A 26,737-nucleotide genomic window follows, 5' to 3' on the forward strand; every position below is an offset into this window, starting at 1 on the left:
AACCACAACCTCTTATTAGGCACGTTAACGACCGTTAAGCAAATCAAATAACATAAAAAATCAAGCAAAACCTATTGACATTTTATATACAACTGAAAAGTTAATCTCTCTGTTATAAGTTAATTATTGTGGTAGGAAAGATATTTCGTGTAACGAGCACAACCAGTCATTGTGTTCTTAACACACAAAAAGCAATTTCACCACTCAGTAAAAAGTAGAGATTTTTAAATAAAATAATTGTTTCTTAAGCTATAATTTAGAGCGGGGTGAATATAATCAGCTGATTTATTCCTGCTCTCCGTTTGCCTACTACGCATGAAAGTGTTCAATTACTATTTTAGCCTATAATTAAAATCAGATGTTTTACCGTTTAACAATCCAAATGTAAATCTGTTGTGAAACTATCTAAATGAAACTTGAATGCACAAGAAAATACCACTTTCCACACTGAAATATAAAATTTTCAACAAAGAATCCATTTTCCATAAGGCTTGGTGAACTTTTTGAGGATCTTAAACTAACTAATGCATAATATCGATACAAGAATTAGCAGTGTATTGATCAGATAAATAAAACCACAAACTCTCTTCGAGTTGAAATTGAAATGTGCAATATTTTTTATATAAGTTGAATTATTAATTTGTATGCTTATACAGTTTTTGTTGTTTTATCATATCCCTATAATAGTTTGTATTTTGTTTTGTATTCAAATTATGCCATATTATTGTGTATCCAATGTGTCAACTGGCAACTCGACTAATAATTGTTCATACTAATATAACTAATATAATATAATATACTAATATTAGTATAATGTAAAAATATATTTTACCGACAAACATAAATACTATTCTGTGTCCATGATTAAGTTTGAGTTATATTTTGCCCTGAAACCAAAAGATGAAATCAATATCTTATTTTGGAAGAAGTAATATAGGACTAATTCTACCAAATTCAATGAGTTATTTAAATTTGTCGTTAAGACAGTATAAGTTATTGTAAAATAAGGATGTGTAATTTAAACATTAATGTAAGTCACCAAAAGTCCACATGAAACTTCGCTTTTGATGGGGTATAATATATTACAGATATATCCTGCTGACTCTACTATCTGTATCCGTCCTTTGCATAGTTACCTGGTAGTGTTCTAAAAGTGTTGATAATGGAACAGAGATTGAATGTATCGCACAATACACAATCATTATAACCAAATTGATTTTATTTAGTTTAACGGATTTCAAAATGGATTATTCATAAAGTACATTATTAAAAATCTTATTTTTACCTCGAGTGCTAAGTTTCAATTCGGTCATCAGGACAATAATTTGTTACGGAGCGCAGGTGTGATAGTGATACTTTAGAATCAGCTCAAACATTTTTCACGTATTTTAAAGCCCAAAAAAATACTCCAAATTATGTAATTTACTCAAGAATCGTAACAGACAAAATATATTTTTAAATATTTAGGTTAAATATAAATTAATTAGAACAAGTATTATCAATGTCACATAAACGGCTCCATTTAAAGGTAAAAAATTCAAATCAAATCAAAATTTCCTTTATTACGTATTAAATAGACAGTTTTTACAAAATATAATGTATTGAATGTTAATGTATTGAATTAGTTATGAATTAAAAAATAATTGGAGTAGACACTGAAACAGGCCGGTAAACAAATGTGAAATTCAAATAAATTTTAACGTAGGTGAGGTTAACACCTGTTACACAAAGTCACAGTTATTGATGAGGGGGAGGGGGAGATGCATGGAGATGAAATTGCAAGGGTCGAGTGCGCACGTCTGTATCACCACAACTCTTATCACTCAACTTTGACCTTGGAGATAAGACTACCTTTCGGGACATTTTGATATTACTTTCATGTCCTGGGCAATGAAAGCTAGGGATAAGCTTTTAAATCTCAACTTCAAACCTCAGCTAACAAACAAACAAAAATGTTGCACACTTTGGAATATGAAAGAATTAGAAAACGTATTTTATGTACTCGTGGTTTGTCAAGTTTTTCTGTAATAAGACGGTTTTATTTCGGCGTTCCAATTCTCAGTACAGAGGAATGATTGGAACTGTTAAATGTTAGGGATTGGCGGGCTTTGGCTAACTATTTAAAGGATGCATAGGCAAACTACGGCTTTTAAATTTTATTATTACAACTTTATTTTTGTATGTAGACTGCAATGTAATTTCAAGTTGATATTTTATCCCTGTAAAGTATAGGGTAGGACAGGGAAGAATGCCTTATTTTGAAGGTACATTAAAATACAACCAAATAATTATGTTAGAAATAAACTTTTTATTGGGATTAAAAGATTACATCTGGGAGTTTATTTTAATATAACTTTACTTGGTTTTAAACAGCATATCCTGCAAGTAGTGTCCTAATCGTAAACCCACTGCAGTATTCTGGTTCTGGAGTTCATCATAACTCTGTGAAGCATTTGCTGTGGAATACGGCCAACTTCAAGGTGACTTGCATTCTTCAATGCATCTAGGGTACTCTTGTGAACCACCCTAGGGTTAGAATCACTCTAATAGCATATATTTTGCTTATATACAACTCCAGAAATATGGAAGTGTGTCTAGTCACTAAACAAAACCCGAGCATCATAAGGTGGGTCCACAATTAAGATTTCACATGCCTGCATTCGTTGTTGCCAGTCCCGTTTGTGAGTTCATGAGCAACTACCATCTTGTATAGATGGAGGTGTAGTTCCTCATGGAGAATACGAGGCACAGTACGATTAGACAATTTCAGTGCGAATGTATGCTTACAAGCAGAACGTTGAGGAGACTGCAAAATTGATCTTCTAACAAGGTCAATGTTATCAGGAGTTCGGAGGGTTCTTTGAGCCCCAAATCTCCTTCGAAATACGCCACCACATACACGGAAGTACTTAACCCACACCAAAATGACACTTTTGCTGCAAGTGATGACAAGATCGCAACGCACACTGCACAGTAACAATAAACTGTGATTGAAAAATACGTCTTGACTGCAAAAGAACATTGCTCACATGGCCAAGCCATGTCTTCTACTGACAGTGATATTATTAGAAAATTCCAAAGAAACAGCGTCATTTGAGCCTTACAGCACATCCTTACTACTCACAGTGTCATATTAAAAGTTGTAATAGTTCCCTGTCCCACCCTGTATAATAGACGTTAGTTTAGTCTTGATTGCTAACCTGGTTACCTAGTGGCAACAGACGGCCACTGTGACCATTGTTGTAGCAGTGCTGAGAAATATTATGTTCATTTTTGTCTATTTGGTTAATAAAGACACTTTTTTATTTCATTTCGTAAAGTATTACTATTAATTAGTTTTTTTTATCAGGGTTCTTTCGTAATGTTTTTAATTCCGGTTCTGAAGACAATTGCTAATAGTTTCATCACTTCTGTCCTTATAAATAGTAGTTTATAGGTTTTAATGGTCATTCAGTTTTTTACACTTGTAAGATGTAAACCAAAGCTACATTGTATGTACCATACTTTTGTATAGCGTATTTTATTCGTTTTTTACAATGGTATCTGTGTAAATACAGCTCTCTCTTTTTTTTGTATTTTAGTATTTTTAAATATATTCTTAAAACCAATGAAAAAAAAAACTTTAAAACACCCACCTTTAAAAAAAATTTTTTCTATTGAAAATTAGTTCTGCTGTTACTCAAATTGAACATAATAATATTTCTTACTAGGAAATATTAAATAAGTTTAAAAGCTGCTTGTATACAATAGCAAGTAAATATAATTTACAATTAATTGGCTTTCGTATTTGGCAATGCGATTATTTAACAATCATGTGATTTAATCCAAAAGATTGCTTCTTTCCAGGAACATGGTGAAATCCAATGTTAAAATCTGCTGTTGTATTTTGTAAATACAAAATTGTATTATTATAATCAATGTAAATAACTGCAAGCTATTTATGATTATGTTACAAAGTCATTTGTTGGGAGCAAGAGCTTTTACTTATTACCTAATACGACGAGGTTATCCACAAAAATCACTGAACTTGATAGTCAAAAGTTACATACATTTTAGATGCTAATAAGACTTAGGATTGTGTGTGTTTAATTAAATTGAGTAATTAACTAAGGGTATAATTTCAGATATTCATTTAATATGACATTCATGTACATGACAATGTTTTTGGAGTAGGTCAGGGATAAGTTGTTTAATGTAATAGGATTTAATGTGGACGCTTATTGAGTTGGAACATTAATTAAACTGAATTAGCTCAAATAAGTCGCTATATACGAACCAAGATCCGTGTTTAACTTAGTCGCTAGTTTTATATGCTCACTAAAATAGTTATTACAGCATTTCGTCATTATTGTTTAAAAGACAGTAATAACTAGTAGATAAGCTTAAAATATATTATGATTACAATCATTTGTAAATGGATGATGGAATTTATATGAATGAATCCTAAGTGTAGTTGTAAATACTATGATTTTCTTACAACGTTACATGCAAGTACGAGCTATATGATAGTGAGATGAGTTAGCAGAAGAAACATAAGCTTTTAGATGTTTCGCCATGAAAGAAAGAGTGTTTAAGTAGCGATTATGACCCTGCTAGTAGAGAAGACATCCAGAATAAAATAGTTTTGACGCCAAGTTATAAGAGCATAGTCAAAATAAAAACCTGACTCCAAGTAGTCTTTAAAATATCCACAATAAAATCAACAGTTACATGCAAAATGATATCACATTTTGGCTATTTTACGAGTATGTCTGTGATATGTTTGACTAGCCTCGATATCTGGGAGTCAGGTGACCCACCAACTTTAATAGTCACATAAAAAAAAGTTATGGCATGGTAAGAACCAGAGTCAATATAGAACAAAAGGTGTCTTTGGGAGTTCACGAAAAAATTCTGCGTGCATCGAAAGTTTCTCTAATCTTTTCTTAACCAAATATTTTGCTTCCGGCGGAGTAAATATGCAAACCAACAAATCACTGGGAACTGTAAGCAGTGTGCCAATATTCACACCTTTCCCCTGACTCCCAAATGGTAATCATTTATCACCACTTGTCCCTCCTGGCCTCCTGAGACCCGTTATAAAATGGGCTTTATTTGCTATAGGCTTAAATAAATATATAAACAAGCCCATTCTTTCCAGGCCTAAACACCTACAAATTAAACTGTAGACTAATAATGAAAAATAAATTTATCCAAAATTACCTGGGCAACATTAATATCATATTATAACCAACCAACCATTCTAAAAACATTTACTGTCATCTACTATGTTACACGTGGACACTATTACATTGCTTCTACATTTCACTATGGAACAACAAAATTGATTAGAATATGGGATTGCCTCCTTAAAGTCATGCACATAAGATGGAATCAAAGTTTCAACAACCATTGAATAAAATATAATATCATACCAATAAATGTTTGCAGCTTCCAAGCTGGTTGCTATGAATAGAATGGTTACTCCAACATATTTTTTCACCGTAATGCTAGTAATTGCCAATCACGACTTCCCGACGGAACCGCAAGGATAAGTCGATGAGGAAACGGATGCAGTGGGAGCAAATGTCACCTCCAATATAAAGGTTTATATTTACGCATTTAAATCAATCTTGTATTGGGTTTCCAATTGGTACTAGACATGTTGCTTTCATGTATATTTAGCAATAAATGTTTATGGAATCTTTTGTTGAAATTCGTTCGAGTAATAAATGATAAGGGCAATTTATTGCATGTTTTCAATGGTTGATGTTTTATTAGACATTTTACCAAGCGAATTTCTACCAACAGTTGACATTTTTTCAATCTAGGAGATGTCACTTGCTTTAGACTATAAACTAGGTATATTTTTGGAATTCACGAAAAGCTCTTTGTTATGCAAAAACGCTTACCAAGTGGTTCCAAATTTACTTAAATTTATTTTATTCAAGAAAACTTAGTGCATCATAGTCAATGGTGTATCTCTTCCACTTTACCAAAAGGCCTATCAGTTCGGTCACGGTTTTGACGAATATGACTTGACTTAATCCTATAGACTCCTTTGGGAGCATTAGCCCCCCCCCTCTCTTCGCACATTCTGCTGGTCGCCTCTCGTTATGCCTTCCCAAGTCTTGGCTTTCAGTTTAACCTCTTCCAATGGTGTCCTGCTCTAAGAATTTCTGTGTCTTCCAATTCTTCTTTTACCAAAAGGGTTCATTGCAGGGCTTATTTGGTAACGTCCCCCTGATCTTTTCCTAGGGTGTGCTATACCCATCGCCAATTCCTTTTTTAAACTGCATAGAGATGGGATTTTTAGTTTATTACGTGTCACGATTCCTCGTTTGTATTGTTTCCGGCCATCTAGTTTTAAGGAACTTTATAAAGCATCTATTATATGCATATTTGTAGTTTTACGTTTAATGATTTATTCATTTTCCAGGTTTCCCAGCCCCACAATAACACGCTTTTGACGTTTGATTCTGGGTTTGCTTTTTACGGAGAATGTTGTCTAATTGCTGCCAGTTTATACTGCGTTTCACCACAGAAAACAGTAGTATGTTTTCTGTGGTTTCACATAATTTTCAGTTCCTCTATTTTATCTACGATGCTGCTAAGGTGCAAAAAGTCTTCTACTTCATCTAGATTCTTTTTATCAATTTTCACTGTACCTGGCTCTTTGTCAATTGTCTTCTTGTCCTTAGTTTTCTTTTGTTTGGGGTTTAGCCCCGCATTTCTGACCCCCTTAATATTTTTGTAGAAAATGCCTTGTTGCCGATATTAGACAAATAATCTGTAAACTCTAGTTATTGATGTTCAAATCCCTCCAAGCAATACAAGTCCGGTTTTTGGCGCTCTCTTTCATAAACGGTTTAACTCTAGCAACGGATGAACATGCTAGTTTAACCCCAACTGTTGCATTTAAAATTATTTGAAACCAGTTCTTTAGGTAACATTTTTATTTGGAATTCATGTACTATTTGCACAAAATTCTTTGGTATTTTATAGTTCCTCAACAATTACCATAAAAACCCAGATTCACACTGTCAAATGCATCTTTAAAGTCTATGACCATCATGTGGAGTTATTAATTTCAATCTGTTCATGTTAAATATAATAATTCTGAATTACGTTATTTGGCCAGTGAGGCTTATATTCTCTCTAAAAACAGGCGAATTTGTCCTCTATACTCTTTAAATTGTGCCTATATTTTTTCTGTAAAGAACTTTTGCCAATATTTTGCTAGCTGTGATCAGCAGTGATATCCCCATCTATTCCCAAAGGTGAGAGAGGTCGCCTTTTTCATACTTTGAGCAATGAAAATGTTTTACAGTCTTCAGGTATCTTCTCTTAATTTCAAATTCAACCCAGCAGTGTGTGCATAGCCTCCGCTGTGATTTGTAAACCATTCTTGAAAAATTCACCATTTCATTCATTCCTCCTGATTTGTTCACAAAAATAATTTACGTGAAAATTATGATTAACATACCAAACAAATCAGGTTCCTTCTTAGCTTTTACTTTGGCAATGTAGAAGCAATATATGTAAAAATAATAATTTAGCCAAATGCTGTGACTAACTAACTGTATACTGTATAGTTGCTGGTTCTATAACGCTATTTCCGAAATGTAATTGAACACAAGGATAGACAATGTTGATAACACTACTAATTACAGATGATTTTAATCAATGTTAAGATATGATTTTAAAAATTATAAAATACTTTATGACATAATACTGGTGACTCAATTACAAATTGAAAATTAAACATATAATTCCCTCTGGGCCATACAACTGATTTCCATTGGTTGTAATACTACATTTGTTAATCCATAAAACAAATAAAAAAACTTACTCAAAGCACTATAGTATACCATCTATGTACAATTTTATATGTATGACTTGGGGCGTAAGGTATTTACAATGCAGACGCATGTTAGTATTTCATTACTTTTCCTCATGTAGCCATATCATTATAGTGGGTAGACACGCATACTACAGGTTAATATTAGTCATGGCTCGAGGATCGACAAAATCGTGCTAACCAAATCAAAATCAAACAACAAAACAACAAAATCAAACTCATGTTCATGTATGCCTCAACTTCTATTGACCATGAAAAACATTAGTGGTCACCCGAAGAAATGTCTTTCCCAAAGGGCAAGTATATCCGAATAGACCGTCAATTCATCTAATAACCAAAATATGTATAATTGTTATGTATCATTGTAAAATTTTTTATTGAAAATAAACATATTGTTGGTCGACATATTGTATGCATATGCATATTTAAAACACGCATTTATTCCAAGGGTTTTTAATCAATCAATAAGATGCTGATTTATGTATGGATGCCGATTGTCTGACACACTGTTAGATTATATTATTATAATATTTGACCTGTTGGTTCGCTGGCATAGGTCTAATAAAATTATGTTAGACCACGAAATTTGATAGTTTAGTATAGTGTAAGTTCATGGACAATTATAATGGATGTAATGTTGGTCCATGACCTTATATAATTTCACAAAAGACAATAGACAATATTTTATTTATTACATATTTGATAGTTCGACATGCTGTTATTTCGTGGACATAGATAGTTGACGTGGTGCAGGTCTATTGGTTTTGATAATCCGACATGTTGTTGGTTTATTGGATTTGATAGTTCGACATGCAGTTAGTTCGTGGACATAGATAGTTGACGTGGTGCAGGTCTATTGGTTTTGATAATCCGACATGTTGTTGGTTTATTGGATTTCATAGTTCGACATGCAGTTAGTTCATGGACATAGATAGTTGACGTGGTGCAGGTCTATAGGCTTTGATAATCCGACATGTTGTCGGTTTATTGGATTTGATAGTTCGACATGCTGTTAGTTCGTGGACATAGATAGTTGACGTGGTGCAGGTCTATTGGTTTTGATAATCCGACATGTTGTTGGTTTATTGGATTTCATAGTTCGACATGCTGTTAGTTCGTGGACATAGATAGTTGACGTGGTGCAGGTCTATTGGATTTGATAATCCGACATGTTGTTGGTTTATTGGATTTCATAGTTCGACATGCTGTTAGTTCGTGGACATAGATAGTTGACGTGGTGCAGGTAATTGCATTAGTCTACATAATTTCGATAATTTAATATATTTTAGGCTTGTCATGACTGTAAGTTTCTGTGCATAAATAGTTGAATTTTGTTAGTCTAATTGCTTTGATAATTTAGCATATTGACGGACAATTGGATATGATAATTTGAAACGCTGGTTTCTCATAGACATAGATATTCAGCTGAAAAATAATTTCGAATACCTTTGCACGTTATTGAAGTAGAAAGAATGCGGAAACTAAGAAATTATGCATGTAGTTAAATATACAATAAGAAACTTAGTCCACTAATAAAAATGATGTTTGATCATCGAAGATTATCAACTATTAAAAAATAAAATACCCCCACCGCAACAAACCTGCCGACTAAACGAATTTCCATTTGTCCTTATTGATTTTCAATCAAATCTATTTAAATTAAATCTAAGGCTTAGGGGTTGAATAGTAAGGATACAATAGATGTATTGTTACATTATAAGTATATTGTATTCTAGATGTAAATATTTTACAAATTTTTACATTTCTTGTTTTGCAGCTTAATAATTAAACAAAGTCAAATTATAAAATGTTTACCACATAGTTGATCAGACTAAGTTGGAAGTCATCAAATGTGTTGACGGGATGGGTAAAGTGGAGTGGTGTGGCGCGGGGCAGAAATTTCAGAAATACCAACGGTACAGTCCCTTCAATTAATCCTAGCGTACACTCAGTCCAGAATATTTACGTCTTTGTTTACTGTTTTGGCGTTTACTGTCGCCCTGTTTCAACACTGACTTGTAATAAATTCATATCCATTTGTTTCCATTATTTAAACTGACCCTAAAATGAATTAGTCCGAATATAACCACCGGATCACGATCTGCACGTTGGACATCGATAAAAACATTAAATATAAGATAAGAAAACTACTACATTTACATGTAATATGTTACATTGTATTTAGATTGAAATAATAAGAATTGTAAACCTGTTGCAACATGTAAAGTGCATTAGCTTATTGACATTTTGATAAAAAAAACCATCAATGTAATCATTTACCTTATTTATTATTTAATTGGTTAATCCATTCAAAGTTTAAATTAGTTTTTAATCTAATAACAAAGGAAAAATATGGCTTAGCTGATTAAATTAATATGATATCTTGAAAGGCAATGGGGTAAAAGCTGGAGGGTGTTTGTTTTAATCCAGAGATGCTCATTATAGTCCTCTACTTAGTAGTCGGGTCGAGATTCAATTACATCTCTTAACAATGTAGACAAAACCAATTGAAGTAAAATTACATATCACAAATACATTGTATCAAATATTAGAGTTTCCTCGTCTGTACAAGGAAACTCAATAAGTACACTTTACAGTAAACCACTTGAAACAGGCTATTTGGGACTATTGTTTAACTAAGTGAATAATACAATCAAAATACCTCTAATAATTTGACACTCACTGTAAAGTTAGTGATCCACACACAAGGGATTGATGTTATTAGTTCACAAGTGTGTATCAAAGGATGTTTTGAATTTAATTTGACATAAAACCGGTTCATTCTGTGATTTGATTAGATTATACCCACACATGTTTCAGTCTCAATTGTGTTACTGGGTTTTAAAGTACCTTGTCCAAACATAATGAATGGTTTGTATTTAATATAGAGGAAAACAGAGATTATTGTTCTCTAAGTGTTTAACTTGTTTATGTTTTGCATTTACAGATTACATTTTCGGGTAACTCGGTTCAAATTAGAAAGCGAAATATTTACTTTGAGCGAATTTCCCTATAGGAAAGTAGCTATTAGTAAGTATTATTTTTGTTATAGGTATGACCTAGACCTAGGACCGATTTACTTTTTCATTTTGATGTCCCCAGATGCCATAGACGCTATTCGTTCAATTCCATTCGTTGATTTCGAATAAATTTGAATTGAAGGTTAGGGTTGATTTTTTTTATTTTTTTTTTTTAAGAGGTTGGCGGCCTCTTTTAACCTTGCATTTGCCCGTCCACATAGACTACCGATCTGTGCGTGGAACGTATCCAGCAAAGCAAGGGGCGAGCCGGTACAGTACAAAGGTGGACTGTACTGATAAAAGTTTGTGGCAGTGACCAGGATCCGAACCCACGACACTACTGTCTTGGGCCCAAAGTCCGCGACGCTACCAACTGAGCCACCGACTCACCAAACTTAGATTAACTTGGATGAGTTCGCGAACAAGCGAGATCGGTTAATGGGAACAGGGTATTATGGAGTTTTGAAATAAAAAATGGGTTTTCAAATTGTTACCCTTAAAACGTGGAAATGTGTCGATTTTGTTGTGACCATCCTGTAGTGCTTGAAAAACAAATTATTTTCTATATTGAAGCGTCGTTGTACAATTAAAGATTAAGAAAAAACAAAAAAAAAACACTGTACATTTAAAATGTTTAAGTTATTTTTCTGGAGATAAAAAAATGTTGTAGTTGGCTTGTTTATGGAGATATTTTGATACAATTTGGCAAATTTCGTGGCACCGTCACACTGTCAAAGGCAATTTATTATGTTAAAACATTGTACTAACGGAAAATCCGTCACATTGTTTAAAGTCTAAAAATAAAGTGGTTAAAAATATATAAGAGACATAATTATATTTCATTCCTTTATAAAATCATGTAGCTACCATAACCAGCTAATGAGCTAGTGTAACCAGCTAATGAGCTAGTGTAACCAGCTAATGAGATAGTGTAACCAGCTAATGAGATAGTGTAACCAGCTAATGAGATAGTGTAACCAGCTAATGAGATAGTGTAACCAGCTTATGAGTTGAATATAATGTAGAGTCTGGTGGTATTTAATTTTTAAACGTTTGGATTGAGTATGTTATAATAAATATGTGATGTTGGTTGAATGTGCGCTGCGGGCTCTCTGAAGATGGAAGATAAACATTATTTTATGTTATGTACTACCTACACTTGACAACTCGGATTCTGCACACTGGACAGCTTAACAGAAACTACTCTCACAGAAAAATAGCTGTTGTACGTAATTTTTATTTATATGATGCGATTTAAATAATTTTAAAGCTACTTCATACACATTTAGCTAACAAGTTCTTAAAATCCTCTCATCCAGTGTACATTTGATTTTGAAATACATGTGGTAGATTGAAGGATTTACAAGTTTACAAAAACCCACGCGAAAAGTTCACAGTTTGCGAATTCTGGGGTGTAAACAAGAACGTAAATATTAATTAGACCCGACTTCCTGTAGCGATGTGGCAAGGTTTCCCCCACCTTTGGACGCGTTAAAAAATATAAAATGTTTCCTACGTCTGTCCAATTCCTTTTTAACATTTACATAATAAAAAGTCAGCTGTTTTCGTGTAGAATGGCTTTAAGGAAATAAACAGATGAAATTGGTCTGAGCTCATCTTCAAGAGATAAATTTATCCTCGTCGACAAACGTTTAAAAAATAAAAATAAGCATTGTCAAGGTGGCAGATAAATTTAATGCTATCCTTTGGCAGTCAGATAATCCAAACATGTAATATTAATTTTATTAATTAGTTAAAGGATCATCAGAAGCACTGATAACTTCAAATGCTGCTTTCAGCTTATTAAACGTGTTTTAGAAAATATTATTTAGGTATTAGTGTATAAAACATATTAGTGATATACTTTAATAGGGCACTTACTTTAATCTTAATAACGTTGATAGTTATAATTTGACTACTAATATAATATAACATTACTATTGCAAATGATAACTATAACAATAGTTTTACCGTCGATATTTCATGAAAAATGCAAGGAAACTATTCGCTTCACAGCAACTTCATAGCATGTCCGTCTGAATTAAAACACTTGTTTTTTCTAATCGCCATACAAAATGTATGGCTGCACTTAACATACGTAACACATTAGAGCAATGCAAGTCAATATTGGCCAAGCATTTAATACACAACAATCAACATAAATGTATTAATAAACCAGCTTAATTGGAATATCAATTTGCCGTTTGTTCAGCCTAATTGTTAGAGGTTCTTTGTAATGGTACTGTTTTGTAATAGTCTTTTGGTATTATTGTATTTCTTAAATCACTTTAAAAGTTTTATTATTGATGGAATTTTAATATTGTTGTCATTCATACATGTATCAAGAAATTTTCTTCTAACTTGAGTTATTGACAGTGCTTTACGCTATTATATTTTTAAATACTTACATATATTTGTTTTGCATGTTTTATAACATCATTGCTTAACTCATAATTCCAGTTAATGTCTGAGGCACAGCTTCGCCATCGTTCTTTTTGTTGCTTTGTGAAGGTTTTGTATGTTGGCCTTTATTTTGGAATTAATCATTTGTGGTATTTATGGACATTGATTTAGAACATATTGGAAACATTTTCTATCACAATAAGCACAAAAGCAAGTCTTACTGGAGCAGTTATTTGTCGATATAATATACCATTTCAGCTGAAGGCTGAATCAAGTTTCTGATGCCGAAATCTCGTAAAGCATGGATTTTACTATCGTTGTACAAAGTTTTGATTTTAATAAAATTAAAAATTGTGTTTAAATATTTTAAAGTTTAAATATTTATTGGTAGTTTATTATATATGGTGAGTTTTCTTAGTACACTGTTATTGTTTACAGAAAACTCCCACAACAATTTTGTCCCTTAACTATTGGCTCAGGATGTTTAAACTCTTTAGATGTTTTAGGAACAAATCTTTTGGAACCATCACGTGTATTCATGTATGTATATGATTTTTAAAATAAATTAATTTTAAATTAAACATTCGTATTTAATTAAGTGTCATACAAACTTACAGATTGGGAATACATTTGACGATATCAATTTTATATTTATTTAAAAGTATGCATATGATCTCAAATTTATTTGTAAAGGTTAAATTCCCCACTATTATCGCACTCAAGTTTTAATACAAATATATAAACCCTAATACGTGTTGTTGTTGCCTTTAAATCCTGATATTTAAAAAATGTAAACGTTTTGTATGGATCTATCAAATTACACAAAATACTTCTCGAAATCAGCCAATTAAAGTTTTTTTTTTATTTGCCCATGTTAATTCACTCTCATAAAAATGTCATGAAAGTATCATTATGAAATTAAATTAAATTAAATTAAATGAAATGTGCTTTATTGTACAATTTGGAACATTACAGAACTAACAGAGATAAACATAGTTAAACCATTATAAAACGATAAACGGTGCTTTAAAAACAAAAAAGACATTTTATATGGTATTCCCAGATTCAAGAACAAATAATTAAGTATGTTGTTTACCTTTTGATGGCCAGGTTCTTGATGAATTAAAGTCCAACGCCTTTCACAGATGAAGTCCATCACCTCAAGAAGCCAGTACAAAGACAACAGCCGGGCAGTCGAACAGTGACATATATGTAGCACCCCCGGTCCGCGCACGCGCTCGCGTGCTCGGGATTCCACACTCGCGCCATGAATCGTCCGCGAATGTAAATAAAATAGGATAGTGCGTTTTTTTAGTAACTAAGTGATGTGAGAAGAAACAAGAAACAGCTCCTGATGATGCCACACTAGTGGCGAAATGTACATAGAGCGTAAACTTCTTAATTCATCAAGAACCTGACAAATCAAAAGTTAAACAACATAATTAAAAAGACACTTTTTTATACTTAAAATTCAGAAAACGTTAACAATATAACTTAATGTAGATTTAAAGGATTGTTTATCAAATTTAATACATGATGACAATATATTCAATCAAATATTATACAGTACTCATCTCTATTTTCTGTCGGTTGAATGCTAAGACTATTGGATCGATAGTAGACTACTCTGTTCGAAGTTAGAATCATAATGTAAAATTTCAGCACCTTTTGGGTGTTAAGTGCAACCAATATCACCCTTCACAAAAAGAAAAATACAAAATCTCTGTTATACGTTCACTTCGATACTTCTTAAGCGATTCAATTCAAAAAGGAATTTGCAGTGTCTAGGTAGTTTACAACATAGACTGCACGATCCTATTGCATATTTTTATAGTTTTTATACTCAATTTCCACTACAACAATTCGTACTGTATTTATGAATCAAAAGATCCCTTGAAAAAGGAAATATTATAAAATGTATCAATCTTATTCAAACTATGATGATTATACTCGACCACTTAATAGTAGAACATACTTTAATTTTACTTGTTTAATCTGCATCAAAATACTAATGCATTTCTATAAAAAATATTGTTGACAATATTTGACTTTTCAAAATGCTGGTTACATAATCAACGTAAAATTACGTAAGAATAAACTTGAAAATGTAAGCATACGTGAATAAGGTTGGGTACGTAAAACTCGTCTTAATATAATAGATTTACAAACTTTTAAATTAGCAAAGTTTTGCTGCTCAGTATGGTGACCAGTAAAACTCTCTAGTTTTTTTTTTTTTTTTTTTTAGATCATTTTAAATAATGTTTTACTAAGTTTGAGCTCACTTGGAGAATACACTATATTTATCAATTATTTTGTAATAATCAATAACATTTTCCATTTTTATTTTAAGTACATCAAGAAGAATGAAACTAAATTGGTTCCAATATTTCTTTATGAAAATGCAATAGCTTGCTTTGTTGAAGAAAAATTGTATTAAGGCTGCACACAGGAACAAAGGTAGATTCTAAGAAGTGCGAATATTAAATGCTGGAAGCAGAGAGGTAAATATACAGCACTGAACCCTGTAGATAACCTTATGTAAGATAAGCAATTGTTGAGTACATAAGCTAAGCCACCTGTTTCCAATATTTATGCAACGCTGCGACAATATTACTAAGCGGGGTTTTCTCAGTACCACTATCATTGTTTACAACATATTATTGTTATTTACGTTTGATGAAACTATTCTGTTAAGAAACGTCAATCAAAAGATTTGAAATGAAATTTATATGTTTGGTCCTTACAAAAATCGAATGGTAAAATACACTTAATATTATATAATTCACACACGCGTTAACATGAGTAGTAAGAATGCAGTTTTACGTGTTTTTTTTTATTTACAAAATCAGTGCACACGTTTTGTTTATCAATCAAAATAACATAGGTGTAAGCAAATATTGATTGTTAGAAGAATAACTATTTCTTTCACATTGTTTTAAATACATGTATATTACGTACGCTTCATGCTTAAGTAAAAAAAATCAGTCAGTTAAAAATATATTAAGCGTATAGCTTCTTCAGATGATCTAAATAAAATTCCAAAAATGAATACTTTTATATACATAAATGTTTACTGAAGGCATATTAAAATGTACTAGGTCCTTCTTATCTATTGCAAAAGTCATATGCGATCGCGGACGAGAACAGGTGCGATAGCCTCAGGATTACTGTATCCTGGATAACAGTATCCTGGATAGCAGTATTATGGATAACAGTATCCTGGATAGCAGTATTATGGATAACAGTATCCTGGATAGCAGTATTATGGATAACAGTATTCTGGATAACAGTGTCCTAGATAACAGTATCCTGGATAACAGTATCCAATATAGCAGAATCCTGGATAACAGTATCCTGGATAACAGTATCCTGGATAACATTATCCTGGATAACAGTATCCTGGATAACAGTATCCTGGATAACAGTATCCTGGATAACAGTATCCTGGATAACAGTATCCGAGATAACAGGACCTGGGACAACAGTATCCTGAATAACAGTATCCTGAATAACAGTATCCTGGATAACAGGAATTAACAATTTTAACAATTTGCTTTTTTTCTGAGACTGGATATGTCTTCAAGATTGGAATACAATGATTACTCCTGTCAATGAATGTTTGTACTCACCGACGGATGCTGGTCTCCTTTGACATTCTGAAGTGCCTTGTTGTGGGCTGTGGGTGGAGTCTTGGCCTCGGGATTGCTGGCAGAGGAGGTAGCGGGCTGACTAGGAGTTCCAGAAGCTGGAGATTTACTGCCTGGACTTCCGGTCGTCCTGAAAAATCCCCAGGACCACTTTAAACAATGTAAGCTTCTCAATGCCCATTAAAGTCACAATGATTGCCAATGAAAACTGTCAATCAACAAAAAATATTTGTTGGACAGTGCTCAAATTGTACCCTGATATACAAAATACGAGCCTTAATATCTTGGGCTCCTCTTTTGTAATTCTTAGATGAAAGAGTTATAGTTTATTTCACTGACATGACAAGTTTTCCTTTATATTCTTTGCATACAAATAAAGGTTGACGAGGATGAAATCTTTTAAAAGTTGTTTTAACAGATGACAAACTATAAATATGGCTGCAAGACACCCTGTATAAGGAATAAGCTAATACCGTAAGTTTCATAGTAAGACAGTAAACCTAAAATGATAAAAAATATTCATTAACCGAACTTTTTCCATGTTAAATTTGTTTTCTCACCACTAAAATGTTTAATGTTTCATTTTGGAATTTTGTTTTTATACTATAGTAATATTACATATTGAATTAAAACTTAGCTCATAAGTAATTTAAATCAGAGTATGGATGTCTGGACTTTCTTGAAAACAATATAAAGGAACCAAAAGATTCAGACATGCTTCGCATATTTCACAGCTATTTTAAACTAGTAAAACTCTGATTCATGCAGTATTCTCTAAACTATTTTAATTCTATGAATATAAATTATTCTTTAGGATTGCTCCTGTTAAGTTAAAATTCGAGTAAATGAAAAGATCAAATAACATAGATAAGGTTGTTTGAGCTAAACCTTCCTACTGGCGTAAAATATCTCTACTGCCATGTAATATATCTTTATTATTGTTGCAATAGTTTATTATAAGTTTGACTTACTCAATAATCTTTTTAAATATTTTGATAACTCCTGATCCCTTATCAACGTTTCACAACTACTTCGACAGCATACACCGATATCGCTACAATCTTTCCTAAATAAGACTGAAAATTATGGTGTTTCATGAAACTATTAAGGTGGTACTTCAACCTTTGTATTGACTATGTTATAGACTATGCCGACAAGACTAATTAGATGTACCGGAGTAAGTAGCAAACTATTTGAGAATGCATACTTCATGTTGATAATAGAACAAACTGTACAGATAGTTTGCAAACTAAACCGTAATGAAAAGCTTTTCACAGAGTATCACAAGTAGGATTGATTTTAGTAAAACTGGCATAGTTCGTGCTTGTTCGAGAACACTCTGAAATAACATAAATCCTATCATAGCTAATTTGATTACTTTCAAAACGAACATTCCACATCAGTTTGTGAGATGATTTATTTTGAAACAACATAAAACACTCATCTTCTCGTTAAAACATTTAAGCTGCTTATTTCAATAGGATTTAATTGAGAGTTAAAATTGTTTCATCTCAATTGAGAAAGTATGTACAATAACATTCTGAGTAATTAGAGATAGAATGCAGAGAACTGAAAAACAAAGGTAAAAATATAGATCGTACACAATTATTATACAATTTGAATGATCCAATAATGTTCATACCACTTCACAGATTTCGAACATCCAACTTTTAGTAATTTGTTGATTTGTAGAATAGCGTATTGGGTATTCAAACAAAAAATAATGATACTTGGCTTTAGTCTATATCAGTTTAGTCAAGTGGAAGGGGAGTTTTTCAGAAACAGAAACTATGCATGGAGGCGAGGGTTGTAAGTGTAGTTTATTATTAAAGCCCACACCGTGCTCAGATGAACCATAGCAGGGAGCGACACATCGCTTTTGATTTTTCGCGTCAGAGTTGTAGTTGAATGGAATGTTTTGCAAAGTGCTTTCCAAGCAGTGAGAATGTTCTTGAATTATTTGTTTTTTAGAGACCTCCACTTTTTGTAAAAGTGGTTTGCACCAATTTCTATGTTTTGCACATTTTTTATTGGAACATGCTATTCTCAGATAGATTATCTTTCGTTTAAGCAAATATTTGTTTTACTAATCAAGCATGTTTTATCTACGTCCTCCGGTTTCGGAATTTATTCGTGCAAAAAACAAAGATTACAAATCTTTTTCTAAATATACATTTTAAGCCTAATGTTAAAATCATTTTTGCATTTGATTTCCAAAATTTTCCCCCGGATAATTGAATAGAGTTTTTTTATTTTTCAGTTAACTGCGATATTTGAACTGAAAGAAAAATACGAACTTAACAGCAGGAATATTTAAATTCAATTTATTATTATACCTCAGATTGATGATACAAAACTATAAATAGAAGCCTACGTTTTCGAACAAAATGTTGCCAATTATTTAATCGTTCGAGTAATTTATTCTGACTAAAGTACTATCCGAGCAGCTTCTTGTAACATTGCAACTGCCAAAGTAAAAACATTAGAAATATATTAATCCTAGATAAAACTTAAGGTGATTTTGGATCAATATTGCAAGAAAACCATCCAAAATATTTTACTTTTTTCCAATTTCTTTAATAAAAAGTTATGTTCAGAATTTAAACTAAGATACATTTCTCAATAAAACTATGTTAAAAATCATGAAAAAATAAGGGTCGAAACCATGTTTATACATTTATAACACAGATTACACTTAAATAAGCCTTAGGGCAAAATTAACAAAAATCTAAGAGGATGCTAAATTTTGACGACCACGCTAGAAGAATAAAGAAAACATCACATTGGCTGTTGTGCGTCATATGTGTGTTAGGTTAAGATACTTGGCTGCCATCGATGTCGATTCATATTCAGATGGGGTGCGAAGTTTCTGCCGAGAATGATTTGCAAGCCAAAGTAAGCTAGAGACACCTAATGCCGAACACACCCACTCGCCTTACAGGGACAATCTTACTGTTCCTAATCATACGAAGAATTTTTAACAAGATTTGCCTGTCAATTAAAATAATTCCTAATTAATTTAGGATTAGGCCTATTAAGAATAGACAAAAAAGAGCTAAAACTATTATACACTGTAAGTTTATACCTGACACCTTAGGATAGAAGCTAGGCTAAAAACGGTAATCTTACTTGGTTTGGTTTATTTTGTACAAAGCAAAAATGACCAAGAAAATAAAACGGTTTATTTGATCTACTTAGTTCATATACCTGATAAAGAACATTTTCCAAAAATAAGATCACTCATCAAAATTCAATCTTCAATTTTTGTTTAGACAACAACTTTGGTATCAAATCAAATGAAAAAAAACCTAGTCGTGAGTTCCGTGCTAATTTGTAAACTCACCCCTGTCTACTAAACGAACTGTTAATATTACCGTCTGTTTTGATTGTTGATACGAACCGTACTTCGGGTTTTGTCTCGTATTGAACCAAAGTTAGGAATTTGTTTGACATTTGTCTCCGATTGGTGACCTTTGCAACTAGAGCTTGCAAATAATGTTAATTAGCCTATGTTCGCGTGGAGGTAAGGTGTTCACAAGACAAACGAAAGTCTGAGAGCAACCGACCCTGAGGTAGGCATACAGTGTGTGACCTTTAATTAAGGCTACAATTTCAAAACTCATGGTTGTAAAAAGTGGAAACTTTTAAAAGGTCAACGTTTTTACTAGAGATGATGTAGATTTTTCGTTTAACATTAAAAGAAATATGTTGTGGATTTTATTATATGCATTATGTATATATTGTTTACGTAAACCCTTAGTAAAACATGTCTGAATGTTTTTGATTAAATGTAATCAAAAGTCCCTAACAAAAGTCTGGAGTATAGTCTACCATAATTAATATACTAAGTTTTGCATTTTATGGTACAGTAATTAAACAATTCTAATTAATGTTAGGATTTTTGTTTTAAAGATTTTGCCTCAAGAAACGCCTAATCGTTAGTCACTAAATATACAACTGGTATAAATTGTATGTATTTGTTAGTTTGTAAATAATAATAACAAATTGCATGGTACTTGCAATGCAGTACGAGTCTAACTAGAAGCTGCAGGCGTATTGTTCAGCCATTATGAATTCTCTACCACTAAAAGTGCGATCACCCATTCCAGGCTTTGCTTCATCAACGATTAATACACATTTAATGGTTTATAATTAGTCCATCTTTGTGAAACACTGCTGGGATTTAAATATGTTAAACGCGTATGAATAAAGTTTGATCAATAATTTCAAAACAATGGTGAACTGTATTCAAAGCTAACTTAATTCATATGCGTTTCAAGTGATTAACTAATCCTATGTGCGTATTTGTTAATTAAAGGTCAGTGATGTAGTTATTAAAATATAGTATATTATTTAAGACCTACCTGGTTTTGAACATAAATAGCTTATCTCAAAACCTCCATCTATTAATTCGATAATCTTCATTTGAAAAACATATCAAACGAAAACAATATCTACAACTGTAAACTGTCTATCACGAGGAAATTCGGAAGTTGAATAAAAACATGGAAGCTATTTTATATATTTTGGTAAAATTTGAATAGTCCACACACCTAAACAGCATTTTAAACATAATAAAACCTTAGGTAAAATAAAATTTTACTTTGAATAATTGTTTTGTCTAAAAGATTTTACTTGAAAACGAAGTAGAATATTTGAAACACCAGCAAAATAATAAATCCAAAGGAATTTTTATCATAAATATATAAAACATGAAAAATTGGTAAAAATAGATCCTGGCACTTAAAAAGTATGAAGGGTTGACAATCACAATAAAGGCAATATGGCTAAAAGCTAGAATCTTGCATCGTAAGAAAGTCTGCGATAAGTCGTGAAATATATCCCTACTCTTATTGACTTTACAAACTGCAGTCGCAAACCTTTGTTGTGTATTATATGTATCCGAAATCCAGAATTAGTCTTTTGTAAGTAGTATAACCTGACTCCAGAAGTTATCTGGACGTTCACCGAAACACTCGTCTTATCATAACTTTTTTACATCTTTATTATATCTTTAAGACTTCTTAGTATGAGTATTTTATCCTTTCCCTATTTATTGACTACATTGGCATTGAACATACTCAAAATGGCAACCAACACATTATGTTCCGTTTATGGTCCAAATATTCACCTTAACTATACAGTATAAAGACTGATTATTACCAATAAATAACAATGTTCAATTTAAAATATAACATAATTTCCTACAACACTAGTATGAGAAAACATTTTTAGTTAAAGTTATAATCTTATCTGCATTTAGAAACTAAAAATAACTTTAAAATACTGTTAGTCCACATTTCGGCTTCAGAGGAAAACATATTTTATATGGATTGATTGTTTTAAAATCACATGGTTATTCAAATAACAGTGTTACCTAATAACGAATAGTATTATAAATTATGTTTGGATGCAATTTACATTGAGTTAAAAAAATGACAGAAAAGTTTGAGGAAACAAATAATTGAATTATAACCTACTTTGGAGTAAATACTTTTACTACTTTTTGCTACATAAATTATCAATGGTATATAAAATTACTAGCAAGAATTTACTACACATAATAAATGAAAAAATCTACATCGTCATTGCCAAAAAAGAGAATTCTTATTCACATTTCTGTCTCAGTACAATTTTTGAGTATTTATCTATTCATTCTCTATCTAGTCTGTTGTCATTTAGACAATGTAATATGATATTTACAATAGTCACATACAAAAGAGATGAAATTACTCTTTGTCAAAACTTTGTCAGTTTTTCGTCCAATATTGAACAGTTGGCAGTAAGCGCAATGAAGGCTTAGGCCTTGATATGCCACTGACAGCTAATTATCAACGAAAAGTTTTCTTATTCGGTTCCCAATAATTCCAATGACATTCTGGTACAGATGAATAGAAATTCTGCTGGGGCTAAAGTTGGCTTTACAAGCCTGCGTTAGCTCAAATTCTATTTTCAACAAGTCTAAAATTACAGCACGGATTTCATACCTTATGATATCGATTTATGATTACAATTTATTTTTTATTTTTCCAGTCCACATAGTAGTCTAATAAACGATAGTCAACAGCGCGTGTTAGGATATCAGTATAAATCTGCATACAGACTTAACATAAAGTATATCCAAGGAATAAAACGCAACCTGTTGTTGATTTAGTTTATGTTACTGCCTGAAAGGCACACACTCACACTCCTAGTATGAACTAAGGCTTTGATTGTTAACAGTAACACTGTTTTAATGTACCCTACCATGCTAACTTCATATTTTGTAGTAGGCTTATGATTGTGGAGCTAAAACTTAATCTAATTATTTGGAATGTTCATAAAATGTTAAATCTTTATTTTAAACTAGCTGGCCCGACAGATCCTGTCCTAATGTGGTAAATGTCAAATGCTCGTCCATTTTTAAGGTGAGCTCGTTCGCATCGCTCAATCACGTCCTGGTTGAAGTTCGTTTGCTACGCTCACTCACCTTTTGGTTAGAGCTCGATCGCTGCTCTCACTGCCCTTCAGATTGAAGTGAGTAAGCTAATGTCGAAGCATTTTTTTTAAATATTTAAAATCAAATTACTAAATAACGATTGAATGGTTATAAATTTCCATACATAAAAACCTTCCCCTGCATCCAATTCAGTGCACTCGTTCTCGAGTTATGGAATACCATAAAAAAAATTATTTATATAGATTATTGTTTTAAAGACCACGAAAATGTTTTGTTACATATCAATAAGTAAGTGCTCGTACAAAATATTTTACTTATATAGGTTTAATATGATAAAGGGATAACTACTAATATTTTAGTCCTGTCCAAAAGTATACAATTCAAAACTGTGGTTTGAGGGGTACTGCTTTAATAACCGTACTACGGTATATGAACCACGAGACTACGGAATATCAATAAACCATTTGTAATCTACAGGATTTGAACCCGGTCCTTCAAGACAGAAACCTCGTGATAAAATCACTTACAACAGCCCCCAAGACCAAAGCTGAGTAATTTTCACAAGGGGGTTCATATATTGAAATGAATGCTGAATCTTGTTTTTCAACCTCTATACAATACCACTATAAACATTTTCTGTGTAATGTATCTTCGTTATTACGATGCTAAATCAATCAAAATGCTTATTCTACATAGATTACAAAACAGTATTAATTGATTTTTAAACTTTTAAAGGGCACCAATTTATCTTTTCCTAACAGCCACTCTGCCAGAAGCTGTACATTGTGTCAACAACGTTGTGTTCTGTATTATCCATCACATAGTGGTAGGTCTACCCTCGGCAGTGAGCTGTGAATTATGTAAACACACCACGAGAGGGTAGCCTCTAAATCCTTTGGGTTGTGACTGTACCTAAGAAGGGTGGTTTGTTTTGGACCTATGTGAGATTGTAGGGATTGAAAAGTTTCATATTGTTTTACAGAGTGTTCATAATTAAACTAGCAAGCCTGTCTTCGATTTACTGTAAATTTTCATGATACACAAGAATTGAATAACAGCAGTGAACACTGGTTTATCTAAAAAACATATATTTTAAGTAAATATTTCTACTTTTGGTACTGGATTCTCAGGTAAAGCACGATCCGTGAATGTATCGTGATGGGTCTACTTCGTTCAAAATTCACATGAATGCTGAGTTAAAGATGATTCACTTATAAAGACACAAAAACATATCGAAACACACTCCAAGTTTTACAAAGAATTATGCATCTACTTGCAGCTCGATTGTTAAATGTTTCAGTCGCTAACTTGGACAAATGTAAGTTAATTGACACATATTTGGCTATAAGACATTGTTTGTATGCAGTATAATTTTAGCCACACTTTGGAAATTTATTTTGTAGACGCAAAATTGCTATATCAAATGTACAACACTTTGACTAGCCGAAACTCTATAGGTTTTAGCTAAATTATATGACTTTAGCAACGTATAATAATCTCCCTACGTGAAAGTTCGGAGCCCACCTTAAAGATCTACGTTTATAGGTTCTATCATTAACTATTATTAGTATTTAACTGTAAATTGTTCTATCTATCAAGAAAGCAAAAATAAATACCTCTCATACATAGTCATTGTTTTAGTATTATTTTAGTAAAAGAAGTAAAACTATACAAACCAACCTAAATCCTTTATAAATATCTGCAAGGTTACAAATATTAAATTATTTCCTGTAATGTAAATCATAGTATACAATCTTAGGGCTTTACAACAAAATAATAGCCATAAAGGCACTTATATTGATTGAACCTTAACAATCTTCACATTGTGTATAACGGGAATGAGTACTATAAGGAGTAAGTAATATTGAAACAAAGGGATGTTCTGACAAGTATAGCTAGGATCCTTATAGAGGAAGGGCTGGTACGTCCACTACATTGATCCGTCTACGATTAAGGACCTCTCAAAGAGTCTCTATTTTGCTTTGAGAACTCGACTCTGTCCTTTCTTGTTTTGTAGTACCGTTATCCTCGTTTCTTCAGTGATATCCGACCTGTAAAAGCTAATCATTCTTCGTGACCTTGTCACCAATAACTGCACGATTGGAATGAGAAGTAGGGACACTTATTGTGCAGTACCAAAAGATTCAAATTGCTTAGTAAAAATGTTTTGATTAATGTGTTGAAAGTATGAATTGGGTTAATTTAGATACTGATTATTTCAGTAAACACACCCTCTATTGGATACATGAATCGTTTGAAAAATCACCATAGTTAACGCAACACAAAATAAATTCTATCGAGTTATTCAACACGATCTAGCTTGATGCCCTAAAAGTGGTTTGGACACTCAATAATTCAAATCAATGAGTACTGCCCCAATCTAATTATGAATTCAACAACAATATACTACCTATTGTAATATAGTTAACCAACAAAAATATTCTCTTTTTTTATCCAAACTATAAATCTTTACACTATACAAAAAGTACACTTACAGTTTACTTTTGTGTTGATAAATGCATATTCACATAATAACAGGTATGAAACAGTCCTTAATGAAAACGGAAATCACTTTAGATGCAGTAATCAAGGTTCAAGATAATCTTGCATGTCGTCTCGACGTTTCAATGAATGTAACACTGAACACTTGTAAGAACAACTGTTTGATTCGCTTTTATTTGGTCTGTTAGCAACAACCGATATAGAAGTAGAATAATTGTTAAAACTACTGATTAATTTGCTTTCGTTTGGGCTGTTGACAATAACTTACTTATATGTGACACTTTCAAGAACATTTTTGGTTTCCTTTAATTTGTTATATAAAGCCCATTTACAGTATTCTCTTTAAGGCATAGAATGTTTTCCTTGCCCAAGGGATCTTTTTTATGTTTCACGCACAGACAGGAATTATTTTTATATTTATATATTGCAACAGTGAATTATTACCATACTTATAAAAATAAAGATATACATGTGTCTTATAATATAATTTGTTGTTCAAACATTTTGAATCAGTTTTTTGTAAGATAATTTATGTCAAAAATTGTAAAATTTGGTTTTACTTATATTCCCTGCAACTCTTGTGAATACAACACTTCTGGTAATTATATGAAAACAAATCATGAAAACTTTTAAAAAGACAGCAACATCTTTTAGTTTTAATTTGGTTACCAGGAATTTTCGAACGATAAATTTATATCTATAAATCCTCCAACGATGAATCATGTGACCGATATTGCAAGACCACGAACGTCTTGGCAAAATCGTTATACGAAATGATTACAGATTGCAAGGAATGTTTAATGGTCGGATTTAATCACTCGACAACTATTAAACCACCGTCACTAGATTGTATTAAACGGGCTCATTTATAACTTGGACCATACGA

At 32.1% G+C, this 26,737-nt stretch overlaps 1 protein-coding gene across 9 annotated transcripts in view; it reads right to left on the reverse strand.

The window, feature by feature from the left end:
* LOC128984528 (synaptotagmin-7-like) overlaps window positions 1-26,737 on the reverse strand; it is an 831,102-nt gene that overhangs the window by 39,228 nt on the left and 765,137 nt on the right. For all 9 annotated transcript variants that reach the window (XM_054403861.1, XM_054403877.1, XM_054403871.1 and 6 more), the window contains one exon: window positions 16,893-17,040. In XM_054403861.1, the coding sequence (XP_054259836.1) occupies window positions 16,893-17,040 (148 nt within the window). The remainder of the gene's footprint in view (window positions 1-16,892; window positions 17,041-26,737) is intronic.

Source organism: Macrosteles quadrilineatus, unplaced genomic scaffold, assembly GCF_028750875.1.
Source record: "Macrosteles quadrilineatus isolate MER2022 unplaced genomic scaffold, UCM_ALF_1.0 Scaffold_1__1_contigs__length_201487025, whole genome shotgun sequence".
NCBI lineage: Eukaryota > Metazoa > Arthropoda > Insecta > Hemiptera > Cicadellidae > Macrosteles > Macrosteles quadrilineatus.